This window comes from Rhinolophus sinicus, linkage group LG05, assembly GCF_036562045.2.
Source record: "Rhinolophus sinicus isolate RSC01 linkage group LG05, ASM3656204v1, whole genome shotgun sequence".
NCBI classification, from domain to species: domain Eukaryota; kingdom Metazoa; phylum Chordata; class Mammalia; order Chiroptera; family Rhinolophidae; genus Rhinolophus; species Rhinolophus sinicus.
In genome coordinates, this window is record NC_133755.1 from 153,030,391 (window position 1) to 153,054,621 (window position 24,231).

Consider the following 24,231-nt stretch of genomic DNA (forward strand, 5'->3'; position numbering starts at 1 on the left):
CATAATGACATCTAAAATACTGACACATCCACGGCTATTAAACTAGGAAGCTACATTTTAAGCAGTTAAATCTTTTTTTTTTTATTTCAATAGCTACAATCCTCTAGTACTTCAAAGAACAAGGGGATACGTGTGTTTCTCTCAAGTAAGAGTATCAGCTTAACTACTGCTAAATCCACGTCACATTCCTTCATAGTAAATTCTAAGAAAGTTACCCAAAAGAAATAGACCCACAAAAAGCGATGACTGCAGTCAACATGTCCTATACCTGAGTATACTATGACTGCCATACAAGTGTTCTCTATAATGACATTTTAAAATTGAAACTTATTCACATTTTCAAGTGAAAGGAAATGCGCAGAAGAAAAGCTAAGCCTCAGTGGGTAAAAGAAAGCTCGTGGAGGACCACATCACAATGAAACTGCTGTTGTGCTCAATTTAGATTTTGGTTTTGTTTTTTTTTACTCATGAAAGCTTTTTTTAACATCTCTCTTTCAAGAAATGTAAATGGAGAGTAGATGGAAACGTCATTCTCATATACTAATAGATTGAAAGAATTTAGTAAGCCAACTTGGTCTCCAAGTAAGATAATATTGTTCTTTTTCTTAGAATATGCCACATAGAATAAGTAATTTGACCCTTGTTGGTTACATCTTTCTCCAGTGCCTCATCTCAGTAAGCACTTGGGGAAAAGGATGCTTCAAGCAGAACATAGGCTAGAACAGTGGTTCTCAAATTCTGAACTCCAGACCAGGGGCATCAGCATCACTTGGGAACTTATTAGAAATGTGCATTTTCAGGCCCCACCCAGACCTACTATTAGGTCAGAACAGGAGGGGCTCCAAGCATTCTCAGATTTGCCATACTCCACAGGGGACTCTGATGCAAACTAGGGTTTTACTACCATCCGCCATGAGCATAAGCCTTGTCTCCTGGGTGGTGCCCCCCGGGCATGCTGCTTATGATGTGTTAGAAAATTTCTACCAGGAGTACTGAACAGATCGTCTAGAAATCATAGGCCTTATAAAATGCTGCTCTTGGGAAATATTGGTAAAGTTTGCATGTATGCCAGCTGTTTTATGCCTAACTCTACTGAATGCATGCAATAATTGTCTTTCAGGAAATGTGGTATAAACACAAATTTAGTTACACCATCTGAGGACCAACCAATGTGCATCTAACATAACAAAACTATGTATTAATAAAGTGAGTTTCCTGTTATGTTTGCTTCGTATCGCTTTGCTGTTTAATATGGGTTAACCAGATATTTATTATGACATAAAAATATTAGTTCTAAATTTAGAATAAAGTGAACTAATTCATTCTCTTCATTCCCGTTTTTAATTAGTTAGGCTTTTTATTTTCCTTTCAGTTGAACTCTGATTTGTTATTCTTCTTTGCTTCCTGAGAAAATTTAGTAATACCAAAAGATAGAACAAGTCCTACCTACATTTTAATTTATATATGTATTGTGTTCTCACTAATTAAATAATGAAAATAATCATTTAATATGTGTACAATTACAAGCCTAAAAACTATTTGAGTCAAAAACTCTAGAAATACTTCAGTGTTCTTCTAAAACTAAACAGTAGGCTAGGAGTAACAACAACAAAAGAGACAGCGCTGACCAAGTGATAAACATTCAACAGTCACTGCCAATGTAAGACAAGTTTGAAAGGACAAAGTAAAATAAAATTCTTAATCACAACCTACCACAAGGATAACTCAATACTTGGATGTCATCAATGGCAATATAACCACTTCTCCCTCCTGAGACCTCGGCTTCAAATATTACCTGTCAGGAAGAAATAGAAAACATTTACAGCAATCATTTATAAGGAGTTTTCAAAGCAGAAAAAGAATAGCAATAAAATGCTTAAAATTTTTTAATTTGATTCTTGTCCTAGAAGAATTAAAAATTTATATTATACTGTAGAGTAATTTCCTAAATCTTGTACAGGTAAACAAAATAATGTTTTTGAAGGACAATTAAATCACTGAGATCAAGCAGTTCTCACTACATTTTTTAAGTAACTACAAGCAGCTCTCACTACATTTTTTAAGTAATTGCTAGATTTCCTGAATGGGCAACCTATAGGCAGAAGGAATAGGCAGATAGAGCAAATCTCATATCCCTAAAATTTTTTATTGATTTTCTCTATTGTTATTATTTTTTTCACATACTTTGAGCACCTGCAATATACCAAGCAGTTAGCTAACCAGTGAAGATATCAAATGATCAAAGCTTTCAAAATGGTGGAGTTTTTCAAAACAGAGGTCATCAGATAGATGAGTGGTATAATAGGCAAAAGGAATAATACACATTAGGATAGAATAGAGTGGTGTGTTTGGGGAACTAAATGAATGTAATTTGTATGGTAACAAAGGCTCATAAAGGAAGAGATGACATTAGAGAGGTAGGGATGGAAGGCAGAACTTGAATATCATGGAAGTGATGTCAGGAGTAAATCCTGTAATAGTTCCACATTAATACATATATATTAAACAAACAGAAAAAGTTCTGATGTTCAAAATAAGCTCATATTGTAGAGTTTTGCTGTTAAGAGTCAATAGCAGGACTTCACATAGCCTTTCTTTTAACGTGTGCTATGACTTTTCAAGAGAAAACAGATTTAGCATGCCACATTTCAACATTTTAATTGACTATGGTCTCCTTTATTTGTGGAGATACATAAATTATTTGTTGGAGTATTTTGTGAAACATTTTAAGAAATGTAATGGAAATTTATGTTTATAGTGAGAAATATAATCAAGTTGGTCTATTAGAATGGTATGTCACTATAAGATGAGGAATGGCCTAAAAGAAGACTGGAAATATGCAGCTAGGTAATATGCTAGTAGCAGTGGAAACAGGAAAATGAAAAAAACAAATAAAAAAATAAAAAAGAAAGAGGTAAAAACTAATACTAAGGAAATAAAATAGAACTTATTGACTCATTAATTTGAGTGAAATATAGGACAATTCTGATTCCTGGCTTGGGCCACTAGATGGATGATGCTATCAGCATCCCTAGCCAGGATTAGTGATAAAGAAAAAGGTACAAACTTGAGGGAGAGGATAACTAAGTACATTTCAGACATTGAAAATTTGATTTGCCCAGGGTACATATAGAGATATATCACAAAGAGAGATGAGAAAACCACAGAAATGAAAGGCAAGAAGACAGCGTGCAGAAGTAAAGCCAACAAAGTGTGATTCACACACAACAGTCAAGGATGGAAAAGAAGTTATCAGGAGGTTTCAGGCAAGTCAACATGCCCACCAAAAGCATTAGAAAAGGCCAGATTCATTACAATAACCATAATTTTAAAAGATCAGATATTTGTATAAACAATGGCATCTCTACGAACACAAATTTTAGGAAGAAAGTCTCTCCAGTGATCCTATGATCTCCAGCCATGTCTCCTTTCCCATGAGAATATTTGTCAATTCTGGGATTAGGCTGTGGTTCTAGCTCAGCACAGACATAGGGCCTCCGATAGGAAAACAAAGACAGTGAAGCTTGCGGCAGTTGTGCAAAAACAGAACAAACTGTAAATTTGGGAGTTTGGTTTAAAAAAGAAAAAGAATGTATGATGTGCTTAAAAAAAAAAAAGAAATACAGGAAAGAGATCAAGAAAAAAACTGGAATTAAAAAGTGTCAAATGGCATTAACCATTAGGAGTCCTCTGGTAACTTTCTGACAACTTTATGATATTAGAAAGGCAGAAGGTTTATTGACGGATGATAATAATTAACATTTATGGAGCACTTACTATATACATGAGACTCGTAAACCAGCATGCATTTTCACGTGTCTGTTGTGTCTCTTTCTCTTTCTCTCTCTCTTTCCTTCCATGCCTCCCTCCCACCTTCCACTAACTGCCCTCAACACACAGGCTCATTTAATCCTCACTATAATCATATATGATAGGTATGATTTTTATCCACAATTTAAAAGAAAATTAAGTAACTGGCTCAAAGTCTAACAGCTAACAAGCAGTGGAGCCAGGAAGGGGCCCGAGCCAACCTGCCTCTAGTTTCTTTTCTTCCATGAACTTCACTACACTGCCTCTCAAGATAAAGAAGAAAACAGAGGTAAATAGGGTCAAATATATGGTGATGGAAGGAGAACTGACTATGGGTGGAAAACACACAATGTGATATATAGATGATGTGTTACAGAATTGTACACATGAAATCTATGTAACTTTACTAACAATTGTCACCCCAATAAACTTTAATTTAAAAAAGAAAAAAAAAAGAAGCAGCAAACACAGTGAAATCATTTCCTTTAAATGGGTTTTAAATTTCCTTTAAAAGTCTGAAATGTTAAATACAAAAAAAAATTTAACATAATTTTCAAACACACGAATTATACACTATAGTAACTAAACAGCGGTATCATCAGCATCCCCCCTTCGCATCCTCATAAGATGCTTCTATAACCCCACCCCCCTACTCCACCATGAACATCAATGATGCTAGGACACAGTAGGCAGGGGGATCACTCATCTCCCATCCATTCACTCCCATCATAAACTTTCTCCCATGTTCCTTTTTTCTACTTCAAAGTTGTCCTTTACGACTACTGATTTCAATGGGACAAGTTGAAGCTGAGAAGCAATAGAGCGAGGTCTTTGTGGGAAGAGAAATGCTTCACAATGAAAGGATAGCTAACCTATGAACACAGAAATATATATGTATGTGTGTGCATATGCATATGATTTAATTTAATATAATTGTAATTGATAGGAAAACAATTGTCATATCACTTTCTAAATATTGGAACAAAGCCTTAGCAAGACACAGGGCAGAATCAGACTTTAAACGATGTGTAACTTGAAGTAGTTGTGGTAGAGGCCACTTTCTTGGGGGTGAGGAAAACTTGTATTTGACTCCTAACTCTCCTGTTTACAAATTCTTGAATAAATCAAATAACCTTTTAGAGCCAAGTTCCAACTCCATAATAAAGATATAATGCAACTTTCGTTCTAATATTTTATGAGGATTAAATAGTACCATATATAAAAGTGCTATATAAACCAAAAGGTAAGATTATAAACATTGTTAATATGTGAGATTTGTGTAAGTGTATCCCAGGAAAATATGTTTTATTTGCTTGAATGTGGTTCAAGGAACGGGAAGGAACAGAAAGAAAAAGTGAGAGAAACCCGGTATTGGGGGGATGGAGGGATACATTTTTATGACTAGACCACACATCTGTATAATTAATCATTGTTAGTTATTTCAGTTTTGTTGTAGTCAGCATTTAAGTTATTTTCATTTCTAGGCGTATCTTAGTTTTACCTTCTTGGAATTATTTAACTGCCTTTGCTCGGCATAGGTGATGAGTTTAAACATGATTACTACTCCTTTGAGAAAAAGTTTATTTGTTCATTTAAATTGAGCTTTATTCTGGACAATATATTTTGGCCTTGATTTAAAAGAATTGTTCTTTATTAAAGAAAAAAAAAAAAAGTTTCTCTTTTTCAGTGACCTCATTTTCCCTGCTAAGTATTGTCTTTGGCTCATTAACGAGAGCGAAAGGAAATTTCTAAGATCAGATTCCTTTACTGCTAAGGATCTAATCAGTTTTATCACTTCAGCAGAGCCCTCACCTTGTAAGGCTCTTCTGTCCACTCAGGGGAAACAAATCTCAACAGCTTAATTAGACAAAGCTTGCTTGGACTAATGCTCAGGTCAGATCTAATGCTTGGTGTCAAGTAGTCAACCAGGGCTTCCCAGAAGAAGAGCGAGATGGAAGCCATACCAGATGCCAACTTTAACCCATCCAGGAGGCCAGCCTGGGAACAGAATAAATGGACTTTGCTTTTCATGCTGTTTTCACTCCACTTCATTACCTGAAATACTGAAGGTAATGATTCTAATCAAATTTTTGCTACTCTAGCAACATTCTTGGATTATTAACTAAATAAGTGAAATAAAGATAAATTAAATTGGATGCGGGAGGCAAACCCTAAAGAACAAATACAACGTTATCCTTTGGTAAACTGAATTAATGCAGAGGAAGTCCGTCATATAATGGAAAGTGAACCCAAAATCAAGAAGCCTAGGATCTAGCTGTTGGTCAGTTATCACAGGTAACCCAAGGAATGTATTTAGCTGTGTCTTTGTAGCCTCATCTGGGCAATATTGGCTTTGCCTGCAGGTTTTTGTGAAGTTTGAATGGTATATGTAAAATGATTAAATTATATATGAAACACCACATAGTCCAAGACATTATGGATATGAGTAAAATCTTGAAAAACTTTGCAATCCTTCTGTTTTTTTTTCAATATATCATAATGTCTAAACTAGCATTGGCTCCCAAGTATAGGCTCCAAAGTCAGATATAGACTTAGTTAACATTCTTTAAGTGTATCTTTAACTTATAGAAAAACATATGTAAAGTTACATACGTCACTACAAAAACATATGTAAAATTACATATGTAAAATCAAAACCTCAGTTTCTTTTTCTATAATAAGAAACTTTTAGTGTCCACCTCGGGGCTTAAGAGAGGATTAAATGGGATAATGCACATGAACCAGTTAGCACAGCTCCTGGCACACAGTTAGTGCTCTGTGTTAGGAACCACTGCCATCCTAGGAAGAAAACATTCATAAAGGACAATATAGAAAAATAAAATGTCTTCCCATTCCTTCTCTCTCATCAAAAACATAACCTCCATTTCCAATTTGCAAAAATAATAATAATAAACTGATACTTTATTCCCATAAACCTCCTTAAATTTGTGTTTTTGTGATTTGAATTTTTAAACATTGAGCACGGCTAATGTCAAGTTCTAACTGAATTATATGTTTGCCTTCAAAGAATAAATGTACAAAAGTCAAAACCTATTTCTAAATATCCAGGTCCAAATTCTGATAATGAATAAAAGAGTCATCTGTAACACAAACAAAGATGCCTAAGGGTGCAGGTCCTTCCATACCAATTGCTGCTACACCACATGCATCTCCGCCTCTCGTTATAATGAGGCCTCAAAGTCAGCGGCTGTGGTTGACTCAACTTTGTGTCCTTGAAAGCTTAATCATAGTACCTGGCATATAGGAGACATTCAACAGATGGTAGCTGAACAACAAATTACACACACACACACACACACACACACACACTGCATAATACATATGAACAAAAGTATGTCAACATCATTAAATATAATTGATTTCTGTCTCTCTCATGTAAACTTTAAGCATTGAATTCTCAAGGATCCATCCTAGGTCACCTTCTCTCTCTTTGCCATTCATTCTCCCCGGATATAAAAAAGGAAGGTGAACCTGCAAAAGGACAGAGGGGATTGCGGGGGGAGAGGGGAAAGTATGTAGAGATATAAAAGGGAAATGGATGTGTCACAAAAGCCAATAAAGTGGAAAAGAGGTCAGCACCAAATGCTGACCAAACACCAAGCTAGAAAAAAAGAGATTAAAAATACCCCCTTATACATCTTATACCTGGAAGTTTGTATTCTTTGACTAACATCTCCCCCATTTTCCAAAACTCCAGACCCTGGTAATGCCAACCACCACTCTAGTCTGTTTTCTTTGTGTTCAGCTTTTTGAGATTCCACATATAAGTGATGTCACAACAAAGAATACAAATTTCCAGTTATAAGATAAGTTCTGGGGATCTAATGGGCAGCATGTGATTATATTTAACAACACTGTATTACATACTTGAAAGTTGCTAAGAGAATATATTTTAAATGTTCTCACCACAGAAAAAGAAATGGTAATTAAGTGACTATGGTGGTAACCATTCTGCAATACATACTCGTAAGTGTATGTATCACATCAACATATTATACACCGTAAAATTACACCACATTATATGTTAATTATATCTCAATAAGCTAGGGGAAAAAATACTCCTATGTGCCACTGTGATTAAGAATAAGCAAAGGAAGAGCCATCTGTATGAAGTAACAGACGTGGAAACCATATTGGACAATGATGATAAAGAGAACAGAGTGTAAAACAAGCGTAAAAACTACAGGAAGTTTGCCTGAATTGGTGGAGACAGTTAACCAAGGACGGAAGATATATGATCAAGGGAAGTGTTCAAATTTTTGTTGCTACTATTTTTAAAATGGGAAAGGCTTAGATGTTTAGAGGTTGAAGATGATCCAATTTGATAGGGGATCTTTGAGTATAATGAGAGAGAACTGCTAACTGTCAGTGTGGCCCAGGACACCACAGGATCCAAATCATAGCTCACAGGAGGGGTTCTACACTTACTATAACACAAGGAAAGAAGGAGAGAATGGATGAAGATATGAATCAATTTGTAGAATTGGTAGATAATGGAGTTTCTGCTATAGGGCCTCAATTTTCTCAGCTATAAGGGAGGCTCGTGAAAAGGAGGTGTAGTTGGAGTTTGGGAAAAGTCACATACAGTGGAATAAAGAGAATGAGAATGGAAATTGAACAGAAAAATGTGATAGGACATCCAGGAGTACTGGGACATCATCTGAAGTTGGAGACCATGAATTTCTAGTGATCCCAATCTATCATGAGGCATGATTTTTTTTTTTTTTACATACTATAATTTGCTTGGTTTTAAGCTCATGAAAAGTAGACAGAAAAAAATGCAAGCAAGGATTTTATAGAAAGAGCAAATGTAACAAAAAGGATTGTGATGCAATCAATTTGATATGATAAGCAAGTTGATGAATTGGCAAAAGACTAATGGTTTGATGAACTGGTGCTGTCCCGCACCTGCCCCGGCCCCCCATGATGTTGATGGATGATCTCAGTAAAATGAATAAAATAGAAGAAGATGAATTTATGTTATGGTCAAACAGTGAGATGCTTACATGCAAAGTTACAACACTCCTGAGATAGTATAAGATCTGCTTACATCAGAGCAACAAGTTAAAATAAGGTGGGTGATTTGGGGAGATGAGGTAAAATAAGGAAGGTGATTTCTGGAAATGAAGCAAAATAAGGAAATTTGTTTGAGGGGATAAGGAGGTGAAAGATCTAACAAGGGACTTTCCACAAATATACAGACGTCATCAGGATGGTGGTAGGCCACAGGAATGGACGGAGCAGTTCTGACACCAGCACTAACATTTATGATGAATAGAAGAAAATGCCTTGGGCTCCAGCAGAAGGCAATAGTAGGCATGGTGGCATGTTGAAAGGAAATAAACTCTAAGTAGTGGACGTACTTGCTATCCACTGACCTGATCCTAAGTCACGTGAGAATCCTTATCTTCTCTTTTTAAAGACTGGTAAGAAATAGCCTCAGATGTGAGTTATAAACAGAGCATGATTATAATTAGAGTTAATTGTATAAATACATTTTCAAAGTTTATCCCCCTCCACAAACATATAAGCTCTTTGAGGGCAGTGACTGGTTTTACTCCACATAGGCTCAAAGACCCACAAGAATCCTGTTTAAAGATGGGGCTGGAAAGAGTTCCAATATACTACAGAAAACAACTATGGAATATCAGTGGATTCTAGTTAATAGTTTTGCCTTAAGGGAAAAAGTGCTTAGTTAATTTTCACCTAACTTATAAAATGTTGTTGATATAATAAAATAGCTATCCCTTGAGAAAGTTCCAGATAATTTTCCCAAGCTAATTTAGAAATCATGAAAACATAATGAGTTCCCTTGAATAGTTAACGATGTAAGGGATAAACTTCTCCTTAGAGCCCCAGAAGATCTGGTACTGAGGAAGTCAAATATCTACGTGGAAACTTCAACATCTAGAATCTAGTTTCTTTTCAAATGTGAAAATATTCTATTTCTGTTTATACTTAAAATTAATATACACATAACTGACAGATGTTACGAAAGTCCAGTGCACAACTGTCAGCCACTGTCACCCACTGTAGCTCCTCTCACAGGCACTGTCAATCTGGAATTCTGCTTTCTCAATAAGGATTCCCTGAGACGGTTAGAGAAAAGGAGCTTCTCCCTGTCAGACTTCTGCATGGCAGGGTGGCTTGCCTACTGACTCATGTAATAGTTGATTTCTAAGAGTCTAACATGTGAAAATGCCTTTAGTAAAGGCTGGATCGGTGGGGGGTGGGGCATGGTCTTGGAAATGAATGCATTCTTTGCAGTCCGTGCCTACTGGCTGCTTACTTGTTTATTTTGTTCCTGAAGGAGGTAAATACCTGCAACTGCAAAGGGAACATAGGTAAAATATGTAAGCAAGGGAAATACTGGTTCATTCTTTGGCTATAAAAAGCTGCTTGCAAGAGTAATTAGGGGATTCTAATTATATGCCAACTATATATGGAAGGCAGTTAAGACATGTAATAAAGCCCAAATTGATTCTTCATCTAAAACCCTTTCATAATTCAGATTTTAGCTATCCTTAACACCTCCCATACTTACAGGGACATAAGAATTCAAAATCAGTTATTTTCCTTACTATGTCTTAATATTAAATATAGCCAGTTTCTTAGAACTAGTCCTGTGAAGACTTAACCTTATGAGTTTGCAGTCTGCTGAGAATAATTGGGGTTCTAGGAATTGTGAAATCCCACCCTGTTACCTGACTATATCCAAGCTTTCTATAGAGCGAAAAGGTCTGCCATTCAACAGACACTGCTGTTGAGCAGTTTTCTTTCCTACACACACACAGTGCCATCTATCTATCCACACACACTTATAATAACATAGCAGTGACTTCAGTTGATTTTCAAATGCAAATTCTATGTAGAGTGTAGCCACGTATTCCTGAATGAAATGTCAATGTTACAAAAATATCCTGAGGTTTAGCATTGCCGATTGCCTGTGATGAGAGGAACTGCCACATTATCTAACACAGATGACAATATTAGGTATAACAAGACTGCACTTGCATGAAAAACAACTACAACATCCGTCCAACTTGAAGCCTTTACAGGGTGATACTGTGTTTGCCTGATAAACGACAGAACATCAGTCAAAGCACAGGGCAGTGTCCAGGAAAACAGCAAAACTGCAGGGCCATACATCAAACGGAGAAAATAAAACCTAAGAGATTTCACACAAGAGTATACTGTACAAAAGAACAGTCCCAAGAAGACATTTCTCCGAAGTTTTCACACCAAAATGAATATGCAAGCATAGTACATTCCTATGCTTCAAATTAGCCCACGGAGTTGACTATCCCTAATGTAATCACCAAAAATATCTAGAAGATCTAAATAAAGGAACTAAGAATAATCACTTTTAGAGCTTATGCTAAAATGTTTAAGGTCATAAAAATAGTCTATTAGTTATTTAAATTAACTTTCATTCCTGAAATCTTGCATTTGCAAAAATACTGTCAATGGTCTTTTTAATTTGAGCAGCTATTGATGTAGATTAACATGTATAAAAGCACATGACTCCACAACGTGACTAAGAGAGACTCAAACTTTTCATCTCTGACATTCACAAAATAAATGCAAAAGGAGATCTTATTTTCTTTGCATGTTCTCTATTATCTTTAGATTCCTTTGTTCAGGGATGCATATACTGCTTTCTCAAAAATGTTTTGATATAAATACTTTATGATAACAGAGATATACACAAATGCACGCATGCGTGAGTGCACACACATACAGCCAGTGTCAGGCGAGCCTCAACGCTAAGTCACAGACGTCTACTCAAATCTCTGTGCTGGGATCGTGAGAATTAAACAAGGTTATACACAAGTTAGGAGTTTCCCCATAAATGTCAACCTCTTCCTCCCTTTCCTGTCCTTCTTCAGGGACTGATTCCTCATAGGGAGTGCCTTAAGAACCCAGCCTGTGAGGAATAAAGCAAGAAGCCAGCTTCAGGTGGCAGTGATGCTGGAGACCAAGAGGAAACACCTCTCAGCTCTTCATACTACAACAAACTGGGCACCACACACTCACCACTTTCCCCGTTCCTAATCTCTAATGCAACAAAATGATCTGAACAATCTGACACCCACATCATTAAAATACCGTTATATGATTCCTTTTTCATTTCAATTCAATACCTAGTATGTGAAGCTGGCTGAGACTAGAGACCACAGAATAACGTGCCCAAATCCTTTTAGAGACATCCCCCATTCTGAGATAGGCAGACACACAGAGCAGAAGACGGTATTCTAAATGCTTTTAAAAAGGTATGCATGCAGAAATAAATTTAAACAGGACCCACTATTATGGCACAGACTAATTTAGGTTAGAGTATGAATTTAGTTAGCCAAAGAGAGGAAAAATCAAAAAGGCAATTGGAAGAGGGAAATGAAACAAAAGTTAACTGAAATAATCATGATCTAAAAATGCCATTCAAAACATTTTTTTTTTCATCTTGTGGGTCTGCCCTTAGATACATAAGCAAGCACTTACACCATAAAGGGTTTGGTATGAAACTGAAAGTGGAGAAGCAAAGGGTAGCGAATTCATCAGCAAAATGTCATTTCTGTATCTTTACTATCATAGCTCCACCATCTGGGTTATATTTTATAGTTAGCTGTCTGAGCCAAAAATAAAAGATGACTGGTTAAGGTTGCTATTTCTATCAACATGACACTGAATTACAGTACTATTTTTCCTCACTTCTAGAGATGTGTCATTTATCTTCCTACAATCCACAGGCAGAACCTTTTAAATTTTAGCACTAACAGAGAGCAGAAGTAGATCACTTGCACAACTATATCTGAAAAACTGCTTTCAAACTAACACAGTAAGTCTGCTCCTCACCAAAGTTAAATGAGTCTCAAGAGCTTCAATTTATGATCCTGGAGCTCAATTAAGAAAATTGAAATTAGTAGTACAACCTATATGTACCATCACACAGAATATCTACTATGAAATCTGTTGATAGTATGTACTTATATTACAGAGAAAAGAGAGCTGTAAGTCAACCAGGTGATTAATTGCTACTGAACAGGTTGTATAACCAGATTAATCTACGTTAAGGTAAAGTTCCACTGGCCATTAAACTCGAGCTTTCATACCCCACATGCAAACATATTAATCAATAATAGGTTAGGGTTAAGGATAGGGTTAGGATTAGAGTGGGGAGAGATTTTTACTCAACGTTAATTAGAATAACCAGTTTGTGTACTCACAGTTGAATTTAGTGTGTGTGGGGGGGACCTCCATAAACTATTTTTTCCCTATTTTATTTTACAAGTAAATGGGCACGTACAATGATACCTTCAGCTATAAGGATTGAATAGTGCAAATACAACTAGCTATTATTATATAATTTAAGATGTTAGTACTTATAGCTAGTAAAAAGTATGGTGAAAATTCAGAAGTATTTACACGGGGAGCTACTGAACAATACATTTCAGTCAGCTTCCACAGAAGAAAATATGGAGGCATTTAGAAAATATCCTAGCAGTACAATAGTGTTAGACAACCTAGCACTGCTAAAAAATGGGTGTAGATGCATAAATATGCACACACATATTTGCCTTGACTTATTTTTTCTATGAAAAAAATCTGTTTAATATCAATAAACTAAAAGCCTACATTTAATTCATTGCAGAATATCAACTCAAATATTTGGTGATATATTTAATAAAAGAAGCATGTGTCACAAATCAGCAAAAGACAGTCTTACTTTAAGACACTTCTTTGCTAAAATTTTAAGAAAAATATTTGGTATCTGGAATATTCAGAGGTCTGAAGTTAGCTAGAACTGAGGTCTGAAACCTTGGTTATCAAAGAAGGAAAATTATGTCTTTTTCCATATTATAAAGTCAACATTATTTTAGAAAAATACCCATAACCCCTCTGGGTGTCTGGCAATCAATAAAAATGGGTTATTTGAGGCAGATAATTTAAAAACTACAATAATAATGAGAAATAAACCTTGGAATTCTGTATAATTACAAAAGCCTAAAACTAAATTAAAAAATGATTGATTCATAAACCATTTTTTGTTACCCAGACGATACAAAAGGAATAGAATAAAATTGGTCTTTAAAGGTAGATGGGGAAAGAGAAACTCTATCTTCACTGAGACAAGGGATGGAGAAAGGAGGGAAAGCCATAATTTTATGGTCAGGGTTTAGTTATAGATGAGGGAAAGTGATAAACACTGTCATGACCAAGTGCCTTCTTTACTGAAGAGAGTGAAGAACAGATACTGACCTCAAGTGACTTGAAAGAGCCACTCAAATGAATCCAGAAGTTTATGAAAATCAATGGCCTTTTTCAGAGATTTCAGGAGATAGTTAACCTACTTCAATTTGTACTGCTTCTACACATTGGCATTAAAGTATCAACAAATCACACAGAAGTTGAAGGCTGCAAAACACCTTAGAGAAACCAGGCCAATGGTCTCAACATGTGTTCCTGGCACCAGTAGTATCAGCAATATCTAGGGACTTGTTAGAAATGCAAACACACAGCCCCTCCAGGTGAAAACCACTCATCTAAGCTGATCTACCTTACTTCAGAGGTAAAGAAATGGAACCGGAAATCTTTGTTTTACATCTATAGTTAGTAAAGAAAGCGTTGGTTCTAAGAATCAATCTTCTTGCTTCAGCATCATTTTCTTTGCATGGAAATTAATTCATGACCGGATTCATGGGCTTTCTTTTTCAGGTACTCAGCTAAAAATTTATACATACACGTCTGTATTAAAATGCTAATTTTTGAAAACTTAAACAATTAGCCATTCATTTGTCCATTCAAAAAAATGTATCAAGGCCCTAATATTTGATAGACACTATAGAAGAGATATACCTCATTTTTTATTCCTGTCCTCAAAAGAGTCACAATGTGGCAGAAGAGATGAGGGTGTTAGGGAATAACTGGAGCAGCTATTGGAGATAAAGCAGAGTTAGGCAGAGATGAGAGAGTTCAGAGGAAAGAGAAAATTACTCCACTTGGGGGAAAAGCAAAAGACTTTAGAGAAAGCGACCTCTGAGTGATTCTCTGGCCAAAGGAATAATCCTTCATTCCTCAAGCATGTAGTGAGCACCATGAAACATCTTAGCCACCAGGGGTACAAAGATGGATAAATGACAGAGTCACACCTTCTCAGAGGTAAAGATCTATGACTTACGTAGAGCATTAACTACAAGGGGAAGGGTTGGCAAATTATTTTCTATCTGGAAAAGCAGACGATGATTCACACAGGAAATGATTCCAGAGTGGAGGGTTAACTCATTAGGCAAACAAAGAGGGGAGAAGAAAAGGTATTACAAATCGAACTAGGTCAATTTGCGAAAAAGCAGGACAACGGGAAACTTTTTGTCCTATTGGCAAAAGGAATTTATAGAACTTTCAGGGATAGTTAGAAAGAAGGCAACGGAGAAGATCAGGCCTTGGAGATAGGAGGATAGGACCTATCTTGCAGAGACTTTCATTCCAGAAGCAGTAGTCTGCCCTTTATCCTGAAGGAACTGTAACACCCTTGCACCTGACAATGGACGTTGTGGGATCAACTACCAGACTGAAGGACTGGAATCTCACCATAAGAACTAAACATCTAAAATTGTACCTTAGCATGCTGGGATATCAATCAGCCAGTCAAGAAATATTTATTGCACACTGACTATGTACAATGATATGAGACAATTTTATCCCTACCTTCATATACGTAACTATGGAGAGAGCAGGTATGTATTATTATATCTCCAGGAAAAGTGTGTGTGTGTGTGTGTTTGTGTTTTGTTCATTTTTTTCTTAAATCCTAAATTTCACTAACAAAGCAACAGTGTTTAAAGTAAATGATATTAAAGAGACTTTAGATAAACTTAATGCAAGACTAAAAATGTCAATCATAGTCTTTAATCTAAGATTTATAACAGTAAGTGAAGCTGGTATAATACGATGCAAACATTTTATTAATTTTACTGTTACTGTGTTAAATCCAGTTTTCATTGAATAGTGCTGAAAAATCATCTTTAATTGTCTCTATATTGCATACCACCAAAAAAAAAACAAAGTTTATAAACTAATCTAATTCAAAGTTCCAATTCCTCAACAATCAAAGGGTTCTCTGATTTTTAAACAGAAAACTGGTGATAAGCTCATAACTAATCTTGGGAGAAAGAAAAATACCCAGCATATATTTCATTTCGAAATTTATTGGGACCACTGAAAATTATTTAAATATAATATTTTGAGGAGATGCACAGGGAGGAATGTTACAGGAAATAAAATAATTTCCTTTTTATTTAAACTATACTTTTATTCAGTTTTAAAATAATACTAGTTTAGCTGTTTATATAGACAGTTTTGCATTTTTTCTTCTGAAAAAATAAATGAGGATTTGGGAAATCCCTTAAAATTTATATAATGTTAAATCAAGCAAGGTAATAATTAAAACTTGCATTTAATTATGTTAAAAAGATGAAAATATTTTACACAGTCAATGATACTACAGTTAATTATACATGGCTTAATTGGTTAATGGATTAACTAGGTCTTGATTTTATACTTTCCTTTACTTCTTCCTTAAGTGCCCATGTTAATACTAAAGGTAATTAATTATTCAGAGAAATCCAAGGCAATGGGAAGTAAATGAGATAAACAAAATAAGAATGTTAGCTTCATTATCTATTGAATCTTGTAGCATAGCATATACATTTGTTCGTGACATAACTATTTATTGGCAGCTCACATGCACAAGAGATGAACAACACAGAGACGTTTGGTGACTTCATAAAAACCATTCTAATATGGAAGAAAGACAATAAGCAAACACATAGCATGATGATAAGGTGCTATGGAGGCAAGGAGCTAAAGAACAAAGAGGTAAAGACAGAGTGATCAGGGAAATCTCTGAGAAGGTAAAGTATGAGCATAGACCTGAATGCGAAGATGGAGGGAAATGCCATTCCAAATACTGGAAATAACAAGCACAGAGACTATGAGACAGGAACAATCTTGGAACATTCCCGAAGCATAGGGCAGAGGAAAGGAGGCAGAGACCAGCAGCCAAATTTGTATGGAGTTAGACAGGAGTCCGATCCATGGTAAAGAACTGGACTTTAATCTAAGTGTGTTGGGAAGCCATGGAAAGATTTTGGGTAGACTCCTCAATGTCTGACATGTGGTTTTAAAAGATCAATCCACTGTAAGTAGAGCAGCCTACCAGGGACAAGAAAGGAAATGGGAGAGGTGTTGGGAGGCAGATGTTTAAGGTGAGAGAGGATGGAAACCTAGACTTCAGGACTTCCCCAAAACTTTCGCATTATGAAAAAAATAAAAGCAGAAAACTATGGTATTATCTGTAAGGCATCTTGAAGCAAATGGACAAGGGTGTTCATAGCTCAAATTTTCAGCCTATTTGTTGTCCCAACAAACACATCTCTACATCTCTATATATCTAGATAAGTAGATAGATGATAGATAGATAGATAGATAGATAGATAGATAGATAGATAGATAGATAGATAGATAGATGATAGACACGTAGATGATAGACAGACATAGCAAATGTACAGCATGAATGTAATTTCAATGAGAAAGGTCTTAAACCATATAAACTCAATTAATGGTAGTCACCTTGAGAGAGGGATTAAAATGGAAGGGACAAAATTATATAAAGGAGGAGTTTTACTCTTTACTTTATTGACTTCCATATTTGAATTTTTGTAAGTATTTATCAACGTATGAATTGTCTAATTTAGAAAATCTCTTTTAGGCCTACAGATTATATTATTACTCTCTGAATTACACTTTTGATGACATAGCTTCCTAGGAAATATTTTTTAAGTTCCGTTCTTTGAAAAAGAGATTGGATTTTAATTCCAAATATAGTGAGTGCAACAGGCTTTTGCATAAGAGTGATATGATGTGAATTATGATCTAAATAAGTTTATTGTGACAACTGGGGGGAGAAGTGGTTTGTGGGACAGCAAGAGGCAGAAGCAGAAATAATATGAAGGATATCACTACTGCAGGGGTTCAAGGAAAAGATGATGGCGTTAACCATGCAATGGCCTAGGAAATGGGAAAAACGGACTTACCTTTGCCACCCCCAATAACTAGCATAGCAAGTGACATGTAGTATGCCTTCCACACGCAGTGAGAGCAGAAGGGAGGCCAGCCAATCAAAGGGCCGCAGTGTACTGCTTTTCTAATTTAAGTTGGAGAGGTAAAACATTTTGCTTAGAGATATTTGTATAAAGTCCATTTCTGAAATCAGTTTACTAATTCCCTAAATAACTACGGATATATATAACTGCTATTACCGCTAATAAATTAATCTTGAAAACAAGTAAAAGGGAAAATTATTTTTAAAAACACTTCTTTCTCTGGTCAACTCCAGTATTAAAACAGGCTATCATTGCAGTTTCAAACACATTAGAAGATATTACAAAAAAATATGAAGTCATAATAATTTACTCTGAAGTCACCTAAGAAATACTGCTTCAGTAATTTAACATTTAATGATATACTTCTTCTCTAAATCTGAAATAAAACTAACCTAAATCATAAAACTGATTTGCATTCTCTTAGCTTTTCTATCTGTTATAGGCTGAAGACTCTGATCAGTTTTTTACCCTGAGCTTGGTTAGCAGTAATTTCTTTTTTACCCCACTTGATTTGTCACTCTGTCCAGCTCTGAATTTCATTTTCTATTTTACCTGCACAAATATAAATCCCGTTTGTCATTATTTTTTTTTCTATGTATCAAACCAAACATTTCAGAAAAAAACATTCAATTTCTGTTTTAACATGTTAAATGATTCATTATTTTATATCCTGTGGCTCATGTGATTAAATGTAAAAGCAGAAATCACTATTCATAAAGCTTTTTCAATATTTTACATGGATTTGAGATTTGAGGATAATGTTTCTTGAGGAGAATCAAATATTACAAATCACAAATAACAGTTAATTTTCCAAGCTAGTCCTTAAGATGTTTTAGTCCATAATGTAGGTAAAACACTATACTGTATATTTGCAACAGGTTTATTTTTATTATACTTTCTCTATAAGATACATTGTATCACCAACTTTGAATTAGCAAAATGTTTATAATACAATACAATCTAGCCACAAGTCTACAATTATTAAAGGATGACTACTACCTTGTTTCCCAGAAAATAAGACTGGGTCTTATAATTTTTGCTCCAAAAGATGCATTAGAGCTTATGTTCAGGGGATGTCATCTTGCAAAATCATGCTAGGGCTTATTTTCCGGTTAGCTCTTATTCTCAGGGAAACGTGGTATAAGGGGAGCTTCAGAGTCTAGAGCAAAACTGTCCAACAGAACCATGTACCATATGAAAATGTTCTCTAGCCTTCCTATATGGTGGCCCAGCAACAACATATGGGCACTGAGCACTTGAAACGTGGTTCATATGAGTGAAAAACACTTAATTTTATTTACTTTTAATTAAACTGAAATAATCACATCTAACCAGTGGCTACCTCATTGGACAATGGAGCTCGAAAATATGACTTTAACAAAGTAGGAGAATAGCTTTTAGGAGGTATACTAATGATACTGAAATTGAAAGTAAAAAGAAGCAACTGGAGCATCACAGTAAATTTTCATATAAGAGTAATATAAATTCCACAATGTAGGTTCTGCTCTTAAGGAAAGCTTTGAGTTGGACCCTTACCTGGTGGCTGTAATGGTACCAACAAGTAAGAGAGACATGGTTAAATCTAGGATCCAATACCAGGAGCTACCCAGACTGAGAAAAGTCTTTCCATGTGTGCAAATGACAGAAACGATCAAGGGTGCTTTATTTGTAACACTGTATAGTTTGCTATTACAGTTAAATATTACTTTTCTAGTTTGGATTTCATCCCAATTTTTAGATGACAAACTCAGCAGCATGGTGACAGTTGTACTGCAATGTAAAATTGTTGATGAACCAGTTTATGTCCAGTTTCCATATGTTTTCTCCTTAGATTTCAGGTGAGAACAATTTAAGATTAAATTATTGAAATCAAGTAAGTTCATGCAGTGAAAATACTTATTATAAACTATACTCTCTTGAAAGGGGATTTTTATCTTAAGGGAATCAGATTGAGAATCTGAGTCTTATGTTAAAATACATAAATTGGTCATCAATATCAATATTTTGCAATGCTAAATTTTGGCCTTTTTGCTTTTAATTGCAAGAGTAAATTCTTTTGAAGAGTGTTACACTCTCCACATACAAAGAGCATGCTAACTTCTCAAGTTAAACAAATTAAAGTGCTTATTTACTTAAGTTATCTTCATAAACGATAAACCCTCAATTATCCCGTTATCCCCTCTGGCTGGATCCCAGGTCATCACTTACTTTGTGACTCTGAGAACATTACATAAGCCTCCCACATCCCTTCTTCATTCTCTGAAAGTCAGGGCTGATTTGAAGGGGTCAGGTGGTAACATGTGAACTGTTCTAACATGGAGTTGGCATTCAATACATTCATTTTCTATCAGAATCCTGCTAAGAAAAGTCATATATTCCGCGAGGGTGTCTACAAACAACAGCTAAGTCCTCCAGTCTGTTGATTAGGAAAAGTTATACTGTCCTACGTAGTTCAGAATCTCTTCAGTCACTCATGTGATCCCCAGGAACAGAATGATGCCTGCTTTGTCTTTATTTCTATTTCTTTATTTCTATTTCTTATACAAAACTATTAATAACCACCTTGAACCCACCCACCTATCCAACACGCATACTCCAGTCAAACTTATGGACAGGATGGCAAAAACGAGATGGAAAAATACAAACAACTGCAATTCACTGAGCACTTATCTGCCAGACAGTGCCTGAGGCAATTTTGAACAATTTGCAGCCTAGACACAATAAATAAATTGTACAAGGAAAGAGATAACAAGTGATTCATCTGGGATTTTATTGTAACTGGATTTGATCCTAAAGCTTGTGCTCTATAAAACTGTGTAACTTGTCCTCCAATATTTAGCTACTACCAATAATTCACAAACCAGCTTCCGAGAAAAGTTTATACTAAGTAATCGACCAAACAACCCACAAGACGCCACAGCTAACAACTCACAAAATCCCCTTGTCTGTGGTGTTGGCACCGTGACTATATACAGTCCTTGAAACACTGAGTACAATGTTCATCTCTAGCTTAAATAGTCTAAAAATAATATACATACACACACACACACACACACACACACACACACACAAGAATACACAACACAATGATCAGTAGCAATAAAATAGAAGTTGAAATTGGAGATTTCAGGCGGGGGGGTGGGGAGCAGAGCTGGTAAGTCTGGTAAGAGCTGGAAAAGGCATGAACAAAAGATCTCAGAGAAAAAATCTATTTTCTCTATTATATCAACTTCTTAGGCTAATGGACCATCCTGATTTCCTACTACAGGAAATGTACAGTCAGCTGAAATATATACTGATCCATCAAAAAATACCAGCACCACATTTGAGCACACAAGAAAAATTCTATTATTCCTCTTTCAGCTGAATAGTGGGATAAAATGGAATAGTGGTGGTAGGGAAGACTGGAATGGAAATACTCAGATATTATAAAATAATCAGTATGTCAAAGGAATAGAAACATTTGTCTACCTTTCCCATGCTTATGCCCGAGAGGTGTATGATTATAGTATAATTATTGCTGTTCCTCAGAGAAACACACTTTGCTTCATGATATAATTTTTTAAAAGTGAAAAACATATTTGCCAGAGGAGCTTGTTAAATTGATGATGATAACTAAAATTAACCCACATTTGTCACTAAATTCCAAGGGTCATCCATTATTGAGCACGAAAAAGACATATTTTCTACATGAGAAGAAACATAAAATGCAAAGAAAGTGAGAGAACTATTAATTAAAGTTTGTATAAAAGAAGACCAAAAACTCTTAGAAATATTTATGCTTTGGGCCTTTTGGGGGGAACAGGTCCATATTCAGAAAGACAAAGCATCAAAGACAGACAAAAAGAAAATCATTATTCCGCAATAATCACTGTGCCCCAGTGAACAGTGAAATTATTTTTAACAATTCATTTGTTTTACAATCTCTAAAACACAATGGTTCTAGTTAAATTCCTGTACAATAACCTGGTCATCTAACTTCAAATCAATCCTTTACCTGTAGTACTAAGTCATCTTTAATTGTAAACATCACCTAAAATATTGTCAAAATAGTCAATCCATTCTTAATGTTTTATTTTCGCTGGCTATATATTCTCTTAAGACAAAATAAGATAAAGTGTTTATTGATGAGTCTAAGAACGAATATGGAAGATTTAATATACTGCCTTGAGAGATACTGTCCAAATCTTCCCTTACCTAGGTAGGAAAGAGAGAACTATATTTTTAACATTCCTAAAGGGAATAATCATTAGCCTTAAAACTTCCTTTCCACCAATAGAATGTAAATATGAACACTTAATAAAGATGACTTGTGAGTGTTCATCTATTATGTGATCTTCTTCAGTCATTTCCTGTACTATTATCCTCATTAAAAGAAATGACCCTGGTGAAATCATAAGCAATAAACTATTACTCTGATGTCACACACAGAAAGAGAGATTACATCAATCAGTAATATCCTGTCAAGTTAAAAATCAGACAGGAGAACAACGTGATAATAAGTGTCTAATATCTCACATGTTAAGGGCTAATTAGTTCCAGAAAAGTCCCAGAGGGCAGGAATTTTATTCTCTTTGATAAAATAACGGCAGTTTAATAAAATGCCCACTAAAATTCAGCTCTAAAATTCCAGAGTTCATCAATTTTACGAGAAAAGAAAAGTGGAATCTAATTGTCCTGCAAAAATGTAACTACTTCATTCATTAAATTCATTAAGTTCTTCATTATTAGAATAAGAATTAAATTGCTTAGTTGTAAGCCAACAACTACAAGTAAATTCTGTGAACCTGTCATTGAATACACATAAAAAAAAAAAACTAAAGAAAAACTAAATTTCCACAATTACATATATAAAAATTATTACGTGATATCTTAAGTAATAAAATTAACAATGTTCTGAACAGGTAAATATCTGTGAAACAAATATCATTACAGATAATAAATCAAGAATATATAAGTATTTAAATTAAGGGCTCAAGGGGAAATTCTTCATTTTAGCACCTAATTTGTGCCCAGCACCACATGAGCCGATATGAAGAAGAGGTTACAGTAGAATACATGGATGCTGTCCTCAGTAGCAGAAAAAGTATTTTAAAAAGCAGCTATCAGGGCGGCTAGTGAACTCAGTTGGTTAGAGCATGATGCTCATAACACCAGGTTTGCCAGTTCAATCCCCGCATGGGCCACTGTGAGCTGCGCCCTCCACCACTGGATTGAAACAACTACTTGACTTGGAACTGATGGGTCCTAGAAAAACACCCTTGAATAATAAATAAATGAAAAGGAAAAGCTTTATTTAAAAAAAAGCAGCTATCTATAATGTGTCATACATGGGCTATGATGGATGTAGCTACATAAATCTACTGAAATGCAGAGGAGAAACTAAACGTCAGGTTAAGGTAGAGAGGCTCAAAAGGAGGTTACATTCCATCTAACGTGGAAACAGAAAGGGATAATCATAGAAATGCCTGAAAATCAGATACAATATTTTAATTCACCAAATCAGTTTGTAGGATGCCCTAACTTTGGATATTGATGCCTGGGAGGCCTGTCAATCAGGAGAATGGCATACAGAAATCTACGAGATGGTGCGGACAGAGAATGTTACCCAGATATGAAACCTAATACCAGACAATGTAATTCATGATGTGACTTTATCATGAAAAACTTATCATGAAAAACTTTACCATGAAAGGTGAGGTTTGGGTTGTGATGCAAGTTGAGTCAGTTCTAACTACAAAGTCAGCCAGAGAGATATTGAGAACAATGTGTCACTGATAGACATATAGAAATTGGACACAGGTGGAATATAAAGAGTAAATATAAACAATTACTGTCTGAGGTATTAATCGTTAAAAACATAAAATAGCCAGGTATACTTACACTAAATCTTTATTTACATTTATTAATCCTAGGGACAAAAACTGACGGATGTCAAATTTGCGATAGTTGTTCTCAAGTTTCTTAGAATTACTGGTATAGTATACAGAAGCTAATATATTCTCTGAAAACAACTTCTGGATAATGAATGTGCTGCAAGTTTTCTATGTAATAAGGCAAAATCAATTTAACACTCTCTGTGTCTGCAAGAAAGTCTTTAACCCAATTAAATTAACTTTCCCTTCTGCTGATTGTACTTGCTGGTCGATTATCCTTAACCCAGAGCAGAAAAGTCCTTACTTTTGAGCCATGATAGTTTCCCAGAAACCACATCTTACAGAAAGCGGTAAAGGGGATTATG

General features: G+C 35.3%; 1 protein-coding gene across 14 annotated transcripts in view; it reads right to left on the reverse strand.

The window, feature by feature from the left end:
* The window catches only part of PTPRK (protein tyrosine phosphatase receptor type K), a 505,373-nt gene that overhangs the window by 239,039 nt on the left and 242,103 nt on the right, over positions 1–24,231 (reverse strand). For all 14 annotated transcript variants that reach the window (XM_019729452.2, XM_074333558.1, XM_019729449.2 and 11 more), the window contains exon 4: positions 1,714–1,795. In XM_019729452.2, the coding sequence (XP_019585011.1) occupies positions 1,714–1,795 (82 nt within the window). The remainder of the gene's footprint in view (positions 1–1,713; positions 1,796–24,231) is intronic.